The sequence below is a fragment of the Colius striatus genome, chromosome W (assembly GCF_028858725.1).
Source record: "Colius striatus isolate bColStr4 chromosome W, bColStr4.1.hap1, whole genome shotgun sequence".
In the NCBI taxonomy this organism is placed as follows: Eukaryota; Metazoa; Chordata; class Aves; order Coliiformes; family Coliidae; genus Colius; species Colius striatus.
In genome coordinates this window covers 19,707,983-19,721,398 of record NC_084789.1, presented here as the reverse complement: position 1 = coordinate 19,721,398, position 13,416 = coordinate 19,707,983, and the positions used below count along the sequence as shown (strand labels likewise).

The 13,416-nt window shown below is 41.9% G+C and overlaps 1 protein-coding gene and 1 non-coding gene across 4 annotated transcripts in view; both read right to left on the bottom strand.

Annotated features, from left to right (window-relative positions):
* Window positions 1-13,416, bottom strand: part of LOC133628473 (puromycin-sensitive aminopeptidase-like) — a 52,427-nt gene that overhangs the window by 27,418 nt on the left and 11,593 nt on the right. For all 3 annotated transcript variants that reach the window (XM_062016653.1, XM_062016655.1, XM_062016654.1), the window contains 3 exons: window positions 5,893-5,970; window positions 5,313-5,434; window positions 4,314-4,421 (listed from right to left, as the gene is read on the bottom strand). In XM_062016653.1, coding sequence (XP_061872637.1) covers window positions 4,314-4,421; window positions 5,313-5,434; window positions 5,893-5,970 — 308 coding nt within the window. The remainder of the gene's footprint in view (window positions 1-4,313; window positions 4,422-5,312; window positions 5,435-5,892; window positions 5,971-13,416) is intronic.
* On the bottom strand, window positions 9,395-9,559 carry LOC133628683 (U1 spliceosomal RNA). Its single transcript, XR_009820792.1, has one exon. It is a non-coding gene; the product is annotated as a U1 spliceosomal RNA (small nuclear RNA).

Below are 13,416 nucleotides of genomic sequence, written 5' to 3'. Positions count from 1 at the left end.
GAGCTGAGACGAGAGAAGCTGAAGCAGCAGGTTGATATAATCTGAGCAGGAAGCTGGAAGACTGCTATGAGAGATGGAGCCCTGAAGTCACGGACTAAAATAACAGCCCGTGGACTAAGGGAATAATATTGGTATCAATGACAGGAAAGTGTTTAAAAATGTGCCTTATCTGGGCATGATGTACATGGAATAGAATAAGGGGTGGATAATGTCCTGGGTTTGGCTGGGATAGGGTTAACTCCCCCCAGCCGCCGCCAGGGGACATGGCCAGGCTATTTAATCCCATGTGATATCACGCTCAGGATATCAGGGCAGCGGTGGCGCTAAGGCCAAGTGCGGGAACTGCGGTTCTGCCGTCGGGCTGCGGGTGGTGAGCAGTTATACGAGGCATCACTCGTTTTTCTATGTCCCTTGGCTATCACTGTAACTGCCTACTCTTTGTGGTGTTCTATTAAACTGTCCTTATCTCAACCCACAAAGTTCTAGAACTCTCTTGATTCTCCCCCCCCTCTGGCTAAGGTGGGGAGGAGTGAGTAACTGTGTGGTTTGGTTATTGCTCAGCCAGGGCTAAACCAACACAACCTGCCAGTTGCCAACACAGTAACCCTGTTTGATGTCGCTGTTACCTTTATACTAACAGGGATTTATGACCCGCTTGGAAATGGAAACAGTGCATTGTTACTAAGATGCTCCTCTACCACCCTACAAGGTCTCTTTGTATTGCCAGGAGTTATTGATGCAGATTACCAGGGTGAGATTAAAATCATGGTGTGGACGCAAACTCCTCCCTGTCAAATTGTCAAAGGTTCAAAAATAGCTCAACTGGTATATTTTACTGCCCAACCACCTAAACGGTCCCAGAAAGAATTAAGTAATTTGGGATTCAGGTCCACAGGTGCCACTCATATTTTAGGCACAAGCAGTAACCCAAGGGAGACCCTTAGTGCAATATACCCTTTCCACTGAGGGCCAGGAAACTAAGATATCAGGAATTCTGGATACCAGAGCAGATGTTACCGTCATCTCTGCTACTAAGTGGCCCCAAACGTGGCTGCTAACCCACATAAGTCAAGCCCTGTTAGGAATCAGTGGGCACACCAAAACATTACAGAGTTGGGGATTGGTCCAAATAACCGATGTTTTCCTGATCATCTGTTCCAGCTAAAGATCTTTAACCCCTCTGTCCAACCTTATGTGCTGTTGTTTCAATGGGATGTGACTTTGTCAGATCCTCTCTTAATCACTGAGTGGATCTTTTTACCACATCAAATGTAAAAAAAACCCATCACCACAAGGCCTGTAATGTTTGCTTTACTTGTCGTGAAGGGCCATCAACAGCTATTGATGTTGACTGGACATGAGCCAGATCAAATTATTTTGCTTACAACGCAAATGTTGCAATAGCTCATGCAAACTTCTATGGAATTCCAGGTAGCATTAACTGCATATACAGGTCAATTGGCTGTTCACAACCCTCCCCATAAACTTTTACATCAGAATTTTAACCTATATGTACAAACATACTGCAGTTGTGTGCCTCTGGATGCGCTAACAGCTTTTACTGATGGATCTGGGTGCAGGGTTGTGCAATTGTCATCTGGCAAGACAATAAATCAGGCCAGTGGTGTTTGGACATTACACAAGCTTCCAGTTCCCTGCAAGTCGTAGAGCTTTGTGTGGTAGTCAGTTTTTCAAAAATGGAATGAAATGATTAATATCGTAACAAATTCTGCTTATGTTGCAGGGTTTGTTCAATGACTAGAGGGCTCTTACCTAAAAGAGGTTGACAACCCCCACCTATACCATCTTATGAATGTCCTGCTGTGCCTATTGAATAATTGAAAAAAACCCCTATTTTATTATGCACATCCAGGCTCATATCACTCTACCAGGACCTTTAGTTGAGGGCAACCATTGGGCGGATGCTCTCACATTAGCAGCACAAATAGTGCCGAATACATTTGAACAGGCACGTCTCTCACATGCCTTTTATCACCAAAATCATTGAGCTTTACAAAAACAGTTTTCTTTGACAAACAGACAAGCTAAAGACATTATAGCCACATGCCCTGACCATCAAAGAAACTCTATATTGATTGCTAGTGGGATTAACCCCCATGACCTATAAGCCCTGGAACTATGGCAATCGGATGTAACACATTTGGCTGAATTTGGAAAACTGAAGTATGTTCATGTCTCGATAGACACTTTTTTCAGGGGCTTTTCATGCCTCTTGCCACACAAGGGAAAAAGCGAAAGATTCCAAAAGACATTTTTTTATCTGTGTTTGCAGCTCTTGGTGTGCAGAAACAAATAAAAACAGATAACAGGCCAGCCTATATCTGAGGTTTTAAAGCAATTTCTGCAACAAAAGGAGTTACCCACACTACAGGAATCCCTCACTCTCTCACAGGACAAGCCATAGTAGAATGTGCCCACGGCACCTTAAAGCACATGTTACAACAACAAAAAGGGGGAACAGAGGGAACCCCACAAGACCAATTATCAAAAGCCCCATACGCTCTCACCCTATACACTCTCAACTTTTTGAATCTTTAAGTCACTTCTAATGTACCCCCTATTTTTTGACATTTTTTGTCACAAACACCTGACAGGAGTTGACTCTGCTTGGGTCAGTACAAGCTGATTTATGTTTTTTTATGAATTACACAGGGAAAAATCAAAGTAAACGTTTGCCAGTGAACAGCTTGACAATTGTATATAAAAATGAAAGCATGTGGTGTAATATCATAATTATAAATATTTCAAAGGTCTTTAATGCCCTTATTCAGCTTCCCCCAGGAATCTTTTTGATTTGCAGTGAGCATGCCTGGCAGGGCATTCCGTCACACATCAGCAGGGGTCTGTGTACATTCGGTCAGTTCTCTCTATTAACACCTAATACCTCTATGATATATCAGATGAGAAAGAATCATACTAAGGAAGGAAGGAGCATGCACAGCTTTGATGACAACTGTGATGACCGTGTATAGTTTTGGTCTGCAGCAGAATGAATAGGAGGATCGCTTGTACCTGGTATCGGAACTGCCCATGTTTTGGCAACACTCAACAAATTGGGATGTTGGCTTGTGAAGCTTGGTAATAGTACTTCTGTAGCACTAACAGGTTTGTTATCCGATGTGGACTCAATTAGACACTCCACTTTGCAAAATAGAGCCACTATTGATTTTTTTATTGTTAGCACAAGGACAGGGCTGTGAGGATTTTGAAGGAATGTGTTGTATGAACCTGTCAGGTCACTCTGAATCGATACACAAAAGCAGACAACAGTTAAAGTGTTCAACACCTACAGGTAGATGACAGATGGGAATGGTTAAATAACCTGTTTGATGGTTGGGGTATAACAGGGTGGTTGAAATAGATTGCAAAAACAGTGTTGTTATGTCCTGGAATATTTTTATGTATAGTTATCTGTATACCATGTTTATTATAATGTGTACAAAAGTCAGTAGATAAGTCATTAAAGGCAGTTTTAATTGTAGAAAAGGTTGATGATGACAGGACCTCTGGGAGCCTAAAGGCATTAGAAGGCACAACCCCCTGGAAGCTGTGAAAATCTTATTGCCCTGGGCCAGCTGAAGTCATGGGAAAGAATTTGATCAAGCTTATCTTAACAAAAGCGTTCGATAATGACATTTGATGAGTATTGATTATTTGCTTTAAGCTATATTAAAAAGAAAAGGGAGAGATGTGGGAACAGTAAGAGACTGAGTCATGGCCTGTGACATTGATAAGTTACAATTGAGACCTTGACTGGTGAAGTAAACAACTTGAAGAGGAAACAATGGCAGACAAGGATGTGGTTTGGCCTTTTGCAAGAAGAAATAGGCTCATGCTCTGGGAAGCAGAACCAATCGGAAGTCTGAACAAGTTGCGTGAACGCAATGTAGTAACCAATTGTAAGAGCTTTGCTTGTGCGTGATCAGTATGTATTGTTATATATTGAGACTGATGTTAGCCATAAAGGTCTTTGTTATTCTGCAGCAACAAAGTCCATGACTCATTGCCACATTAATCAAGCAGTATCGCTTGACATATGCCAAGATATTTTTTCTTTTAAACCACCACCACCACTGTGGATTGTACAACCTGTTTAGACTTTGTGCTAACATCTAAGATCACAATATCTTTTTAAACACACTCTCAATTTATTCCTGTTTAGCAATAGCTAGTAAGACTGTCTATACTCCCAATTCTGTCTGTTACCGAGACACACTATTAACTATCAAGTAATTAGCTGGCGTTATTACAGTTTTAAATAAACACTGTTTACTTGCACATAAAGAACTTACCATATTTGACAAAGCTACTCTGTCTTTAGGAACCACCAAAGAAATATCAAATGTTGCCTTAATAGCAGGCTCATCCCAGCAAGGGAAAGCTCTGCGAGCATCAGTAGCCTGAAGAAAATAAAAGCATTCAACAAATCACAACAGATTGTGACAATAAAACACATGGAAAAAATCAGCATATTTTACAGGCAAGAAGTTGGGTGAATTATATCATGGTGTGGTCTCTTCACTGACACTCTTGACCTCTTGCATTAGAGCATTTTATTCTTACTTATTTCACTCTCGATTAAAACAAAAAATTCCAGCATCTGAAAAGCACTTTTTTTGCTCTAATGGAATTCTACAGTCTGAGCAAAATTTAGCAGTCATGACAGGAGCAAAGCTCAGTCATGGGAAAGCAGAAAGGGCATCCAGGTGTTCACAGATGGTATGCACAAGACCACCTATTTATATTCTGACAGTAGACTGTACCCAAGAAATGTTGTATTTGTACTAGGTAAGTACTCCATGGTTTTATGTAACCAGACAGATAACTATGAAATTACTATATGGCATAAAATTCTGTCATTATGTCCAGGGTTTACATAATACTTGACACAAACTGTGGCTCACATTTTGGATGCTGAGATAAAGGCAGAATGTCCTATTAAAAAATTAATGTACTTCATAAAGGAAAATTATACAGAGGTATTTGATCACATCTAAATAAATAGCTGTTCTTAAACATCACAGATAATGTTTATATATGATGCATCACACATCAGAATGATCCTTGGCTGGGGAATTTGCCAGATCCAGAATTTATTTACCTTAAAGTTATAATGTAAAGGCTGCTTTTAGCATAAACCATCTACACTAAAAGCAAGAAGTAAATAAATATGGATTTTAGAAAGTTACCCAGAGGGTATAGCTAAAGTTAGGGAATCATAGCGCTGCTTCTTCTAAGCATATATATCCTCTGTTAAGAATAACATTCCCTGAAAAAAATATAGCCCCTACCTCAAACTGAGTGACAGCAGCATAGCGTGTGTCTCCAGTCGGGGTGGTATATTTACTTCGGTAAAAACCTTTCATTTTATCATTCAGCTCCCCTACAAAGTCTATCTTTAGCATCCCTGTTCCTGTAACAGAAACAGATGGGACATTATTATTTGCATGTGCCAGACAGAACATTTATTTGGTCTGGATCTTCAGGCCAGGCTACTCAGCTGGCCCACTACCCTTCTGAAATAAGATGTCCCTTCAACTCATCTCCACCCATCAGCTTTTTTGCCAGCCTCTCTCAAACTCTTCACTCCCCTTACATAAAATAAGCTCCAACAGAGCAATGCAGCAAAGCCAGGCTCACTACAGCATTTTAGCACTGATGGGAGATCAGAGGCTGCTGCAGTACTTAATTCTCATCTATTAAACATATTGCAATTATGAGGAGAGACCTACCATAGAGACACCCTAGAGAGCGCTACATTCACAGTCAGAAACTTCAGGGAAGACAGAGCTGTCCTACTACAGCTTTTTCAAGTGCAAACATCTTAAATACACATTTGAAGTAAGCAGAAAGCATGAAAACAGCTCTTACCTTTCTGAAGAGTACTGGGAAAGGAGAGAGTAACCTTTTCATCCTCATTTTGATAGTTGAACCCTGTGGCATGTACCTCTGAAACAGAAAAACAGATTACTTTGGTTGAAATAAGCCCCAGAGATGTTTTTGTAACTCATGAACATTTAAAATAATCTGAATCAGCTGAATCAAGCAACATGCTGTAGATACTGAACAAGGCAGTGAAGACACTGAATAATCCAGAATTATATAAATGCAAGCAACTAGAGAAAGACCACCCATTGTCAGAGTTCCAGGTTATATTATCTTGCTTCAGACAAATCAATCTAACATTCACATCAGATGATACAGCCACAGACTCCAAGCACCACCTCTGTGTTCCTTCCAACTCTGCCACAGCTCCTGTCAATCAGACTGCTGCACTCACACATGGCAGGGAAGTCTTCTGCTGTGCCAAGTCATGAAAGCTGTGCTTGTTTAATTGTAAACTTGTGGTAAGAAGAGCATCCTGTACACCACCAGGAATGCTGGTAACAACCACTACAGTCCTGCACAAAACTTCCCCTCTACATTCAATGCTTACATCAGTGCAACAGGGTTGTTAACTATTCCAAACAGGATGCTTACAACTTGTTTAACTAATTTGTGGATCTTGCTTTGAAAAGCACACTAATACCCACAGCAAGGTGGGTTTGACTGTTTTTAATCACAAAGAAAAATACAGAATCACAGAATGGTAGGAGTTAGAAGAGACCTTTAGAGATCATCTAGTCCAATCCCCTGCAGAAGCAGGTCCACCTAGATCAGATAGCACAGGAACATGTCCAGGTGGGCTTTGAAGATTTCTGAGGAAGGAGACTCCATACCCTCCCTGGGCAGCCTGTATCACTGCTCTCATCCTCACAGTGAAATAGTTTTTTCTTATGTTTCAATGGAACTTTTTTAGTTCCAGCTTCATCCCATTACTCCTTGTCCTGTTGCTAGCTACAATAGAATAAAGGGATGTCCCAACCTCCTGACATCCACCATTTATATACTTCTTCATGCTGACATTTTCTGCTCTAATGTAAGGCAACTTAAACACCTGTGAGCATATCTAAGTTTCTTCTGTCTCTGCTACCAAGTTATTCCTAAGTGCCACTTCTTTGATAATTTTTAAATGGGCAAAATACAGTAAACACAGTGTTCCAGGATTATTTCAAGGAGACCTACTTGTATTCAGTATCACTAGACCAAGATTCCCAATTACAAAATTAATCAAGCTCTTAAATTTTAGAAACCACAGTAAATTACAGAAACATAACTAACATGCTATCAAATCAAAGAATCTCCAGAGGCTCATGTTTTCTATGCAGACACACTGATGCAATCTAATAAAAGAAGTTTTTCCCTTGGTGCCAACTAGTTAACAGTTACAAATGCACAAGCTGAATCAAATGCAGAGGCATACTTATTAACATCACAAACATTCTTTTGAGTTTAAAATATTTTTATAATAACTTTTTTCTTGAATGACACACAATGTCACATGATCAGTAGCTCTGCATTGTGTTCCCTGACAATCTGATTTGGTTTCAACAAGAGATGTATGAATAATGTGAGCAAAAAAAAAAAATTAGCGCGCTGCTAGTAGGCCTTAAATATGAAATAGATAGGCATTTAATCAACATGAATCTGTGTGTATTACAGATGTAGAAGTCCTTCATTTAGCATATAGAATCTTAGAAAACAATGCAAATAAAGCTCTACATATGTGTTTCGGTGCAGAAATGTGGCCTTGTGCACTATTAAAATAACTTAGACCTTTGGATCAAATCCAAGGCACTTCAAGTATTAGGACAAGATAAACTTCTAGAAATGGAATTAATTTGCAGCACAGTTGTGGATATTCCTATTATTATGCCAGCACGTACAACCAACCACACTGGGTGGAGTTATTAAGAAAAAGAAAGAAAAAAGAGCATAGTCTGAATAGACTGGCAAACTGACATCTTTTTATTTACTTGTGGTTAGTTGAAAAGTTAGTCAACTCCTTTTTTTTTTCCTAATTACAGGGAGTTCAGCTGAAACAATGTAATCTATGTTAATTTACCTTAATAAAAAGAGAAACTAGAAAATTCCAGGCAATCTTGCTAATCTATATCTTTAACCATTGACTTGGCATCTCTAACTCCCAGCAAAAATATCACACATAGATGCACTGGACAAGATCTATTTTACAAAGACTTTTTCAATTCTGTAAATACAGGAGAAGACACTTAAAAGTTTTTCTAAATGGTTTTCTATCAATTAAGATGCTCAATCTCTAGCTATGGCTTACTTCTCCAGCTCACATGGGCATTGTGAATGTTGACAGGGAAGGCTGTCAAGCTTTCAGTATCCTATCTCTTGGTACTCACGGACTCCCTCTGCTCAAATGCCTGTGCTGTTAAACACAGCTATATATTCTAGAAATGTTTTTAAAAAAATAATTTGCAGGAACTGACATTTTATTTTGGTTAGCAGGTCTGCATTGTTTTTTGTTTTGGTGGGCTTTCCTGAGAATCAGAATCACTGAGGCTGGCCATCTCCTTTGGAACTCTCTAGTTCCACTGTGGCTGTAGGAGAGTCAGCCACAGTTGGTTACCTGGGAACATGTCCAGTTGTGTTTGAGTACCTCCAATTATGGAAACTTCATAACCTCTCCAGGTAACCTGGTATGGCATTCCACTACCCTCATAGTAAATAAGTTTTCCTTGGATTTAAAAGGAATTTCATTTATTTCAGTTTGTGCCCGTTGCCTTTTGTCCTGTCACCGTGTGCAACAGAAAGAGGCCGGGCTCCGTTTTCTTTACTCTCCTATCAGGTATTTATGCACATTGATAGGATTCTCCCTAAACCTGCTCTTCTTGAGCCTAAGAAGTCCCAGCTCTCTCACCCTCTCCAAGCTCCAAAGTCTTCATCATCTTAGCAGCTCTCCAGTGGACTCACTCTAGTGTGTTTGTCTCATCAGGAAGCCCAGCACTGGACACACCATGCATATGTGTCTTGCCACTACTGAGTACAGATAAAAGATCATCTACCTTGACCTGTTGCAATGCTCCACTGGATGTGGCCAAGGAGATGGTTGGCCTTCTTTGCCACAAGGACACATTGCTGGCTCATGATCAGCTTGGCGTCCAACAGAAGTCCCAGGGCCTCCTCTGACAAGCTGCATTCTTGCTGGTCAGCCTCCAGCATGTGCTGGTACATGAGGCTGTTTCTCCCCAGGTGCAGGTTTTGACACTTGCACTTGTTGAGCTTCATGGGGTCCCTGTCAGCCCATTTTTTTAGCCTGACCAGGTCCCTCTGAACGGCAGCACAACCATCTGGTGTACCTACCAATTCCTTCCACTTTTTAAACTAATTCACAAAATTGTGAAGATACTTGCTATTATCAATCTTTTCTTGTTATCACTGTCAGACACAGAATTAAAAAGCAAGACTAAATGGAGGATATGACACCATTAGTAAAGACAATTATTAGAATAGCTCTACTATCATAGAATCAAAATAAATTTTTTTAACCCACTACCACAAAATATGCAGTCGAATTTCCCACATTTGGGGAAATCGCAGGGGTCAGCACACCCAGAGTGCAGGGGATGAGCCTCACCCTGGAAAAACCACCTGCCTGATCGTGGTGTCTCCCCTACCAGGTAAGTATACAAGTAAGTAATACAAGATTGATTTGTCTTCAGAAAGAGACCTACCTCAGAGTCTATATGTCCCTCAGGAAGAGGAGCCAAAATCAACCAGAATATGAAGTAGTATGGCATTTATATAGCATCGCATCTATTTGTAGATGTAAACACCTAAACTATGAGACCAAGCTGGATAGATAGGGGTGGGAATCAGTACGCAGGAGTTAAACCATCCTGCAGCTTAGAGTTAGCAGAGCCAGGAGAGGACACTTGATGTTGCCTCTTCCTTTCTGCTACTCTATTTACTCTGTCCTCAATCACCACCATAACCAGCTGTCTTTAAAAAAAAAATTAAATGCACCAAAATCAACAAGCAATGCTTTCTTTCTACCGTACATCAGCACCTTTGACTAGTAAACTTGGTAAGCCTGGACACAACTATATATCTGTCCCCTCAAGGTGGTTGATGAAGATGTTGAACATTTTAAACAGCGGTAAACAAAGCTCTCCTCTATCCTGTTCACTGGTGATAAAGGAGGAGTTTGTAATAGAAAAATCAGCCAAGTGAACTCCTGGCTGAGAGGCTGGTGCCGGCAGGAAAGCTTTGGGTACTTTGACAATGGATCCTTCCTTGGGGACTACAGCTTCATAGGATGGGATGGGATTCATCTCTCCCGTAAAGGCACTGGATTATTTGGGAGTAGACTAGCAAATTTAATAAAGAGGGCTTTAAACTAAGGGACTTGGGGGGTGAGGGGAGAAGCAAAACCGAACAAGCTGTCCCCTCTAGCTGGGAAACAGGGCAGGACAGGGAATGCAATAAGTGCCCTTCCTCTGCACACTGGGCTGAGATACGGAAGGCTGACCACCCTGAGAGAGTCAAATCGGTGAGGAACCTCCTGCACCCGCCTAGGGAAACCTGTGTGTTTGAGTAAGCCCCTGTGCTGCCTTATGAGGGATTTCAACCACCCTGATATTTGCTGGGATAGCCACACAGCCAAGCACACGCAGTCCAGGAGGTTCCTACAGATGGTTAACGACAACTTCCTGTCACAGATGATCGAGGAACCAACAAGGAGGGGTGTGCTGCTGGACCTGGTACTGACGAATAGAGAGGGCCTGGTTGGGGATGTGAAGGTTGGAGGCAACCTCGGCTGCAGTGACCATGAGATGGTAGAGTTCAAGATCCTGTGTGGAAGGGGCAGAACACTAAGCAGGACCGTGACCCTGGATTTCAGGCGAGCCGACTTTGGCCTCTTCAAAGATCTACTTGGATGGATCTCATGGGATATGATTCTAGAGGGTAGAAGTGCCAATGAGAGCTGGTCAATCTTCAAGCACCACTTCCTCCAAGCCCAGGATCAGGGTGTCCCAATGCACAAGAAAGGAGGAAAAGGAGGTCGGAGGCCTCCATGGATGAGCAAGGATCTGCTGGGACAACTCAGGCAGAAAGCAGCCATCTATGAGAGGTGGAAACAGGAGCTGGCTTCTTGGGAAGAGTATAGGAACATTCCCAGGGCATGCAGGGGTGCAAATAGGAAGGCTAAAGCCCTTCTAGAATTAAATTTAGCCAGGGATGTTAAGGACAGCAATAAGGCATTTTTCAAGTCCATCAGCAGCAGAAGGATGGCGAGGGGGAATGTGGGCCCGCTGCTAAACACAGAGGGTGCCCTGGTGTCTGAGGATGCAGAGAAGGCCGAACTACCGAATGTCTTCTTTGCTTCAGTCTTTACGGCCAAGGCTGATCCTCGGGAAGCCCAGTCCGGCAAGGATAACAGGATGGCCAGGACAGCAGAGGACTTGCCCTGGGTGGAAGAGGTTAAAGACTTGTTGGCCAAGCTTAAGGCTCATAAGTCAATGGGTCCTGATGGGATGCATCCTAGAGTGCTGAGGGAACTGGCTGATGTGATTGCTAAGGCTCTCTCTATCATTTTTGAACAATCATGGAGGACAGGTGAGGTGCCTGAGGACTGGAGAAATGCCAATGTCACTCCAGCCTTCAAAAAGGGCAGGAAGGATGACCCAGGAAACTACAGGCCCGTCAGCCTCACCTCCATCCCTGGAAAGGTGATGGAACAACTCATCCTGAATGTTGTCACTGAACACATGAAGGATAAGATGGTTATCAGGGGCAGTCAACATGGCTTCACCAAGGGGAAATCCTGTTTGACCAACCTGATGCCTTCTACAAGGGCATAACTGACTGGCTAGATGAGGGGAGAGCAGAAGATGTCATCTACTTTGACTTCAGACACTGTGTCCTATAACATCCTCATCAGAAAGCTCAGGCAGTGTGGCTTGGATGAGTGGACAGTGAGGTGGATGGAGAGCTGGCTGAATGACAGAGCCCAAGAGGGTGGTGATCAATGGCACAGAATCGAGTTGGAGGCCTGTGGCCAGTGGAGTTCCACAGGGATTGGTTCTGGGGCCGGTCTTGTTCATAGAATCATAGAATGGTAGGGGTTGGAAGAGACCTCTAGGGATCATGTAGTGTAATTAACCTGCTAAAGCAGGCCCACCTAGATCAGGTCACACAGGAACATGTCCAGCTAGGTTTTAGAAACCTCCAGAAAAAGAGAATCCATACCCTCCCTGGGCAGTCTGTACCAGGGCTCCCTCACCTCAACAGTGAAAGAGTTTTTCCTTATGTTTAAGTGGAACTTTTTGTGTTTCAGCTTTTGTCCATTACCCCTTGTCTTGTCACTGGACGCTACAGAAAAAAAAAGTGATGCCCCATCCTCTGGACATAGACTTTTAAATGCTTGTAAGTATTAATGAGGTCCTCCCTCAGTCTCCTGTTCTCTAGGCTGAACAGCCCCAGATCCTGCAGCCTTTCCTCATAAGAAAGATGCTTCAGTCCCCTGATCATCTTGGTAGCCCAAGGGGTTGGACTGGATGATCGCTAGAGGTTACTTCCAATCCTTACCATTCTGTGATTCTGTGAAGTTTAAATCTAGTACTCAAAGGAATAAGTTTCTTCTCTTTGTCATCAAGATCACTTCTTTAATTCACAATCATGGTTTTAACAAAGTACTTGATGACATCATTGTGGCATTTTCCTTAGAGAAAGGGAAGTTCCACAGAGCCTATTCTCTTCCAAAGGACTTCAGAAACAATCAAACACAGTGGGACAAATAGTTTCTGTGCATGGCTCCACAAGACAATCAGAAAGGTTTGGTGTACAGTTAGACCAGCACTCTGTTTCAAGGAGCTTATTTTCCACACCTCAACCATTTCACACTTCAGTTGCTAAAACTACTGTTCTGTCTGCTAAATCTCCTCAAAATGTAAATGAGGAAGATATCAATGACTATAACTGTGTCTTACAAACAAGTACTGCTTCTTCAATTTCTCCACTAACTTCCAGTTTTTCAGTGAACTGGATCCCAATCATTGTCTCCTCCACACAATCACCTTTATCCATCTTGCCCTACACTCACAACTGCTAAATGTCATTTAAGTGTCTTCGATACTTCAAATCATTCCCAATGAGCATTTCCTACTTCAGGCCACTACTGATGTATTCCTTATCTAAGCCTTTGCCACAGATATTACCAATATTGTGGAGTCCATAGGTACAGATCATGTTCTTACACAGTTATCTGGTATAAAGGTAAACAATACCATCAAAACAGTAAAAAAATCCTTTTGCCCACAACACTCAAGCACGAAGGAGTAGAACATAGACTTCAAAGAAGCTTCAGGTAATTTTTTTTAACAATTAAAATGGTAGTGATGAGAAAAGAATGAAGGTTAGATAATAAATTTTGTGCTTCTAGAGGTAGGTTAGCTGATCAGACCATTACCTAAGTTTACAATCAAAGTTAACTGTTAGCAACAGCACCTCACGTCAGAAATGAAATGGATTAACATGTAAAAA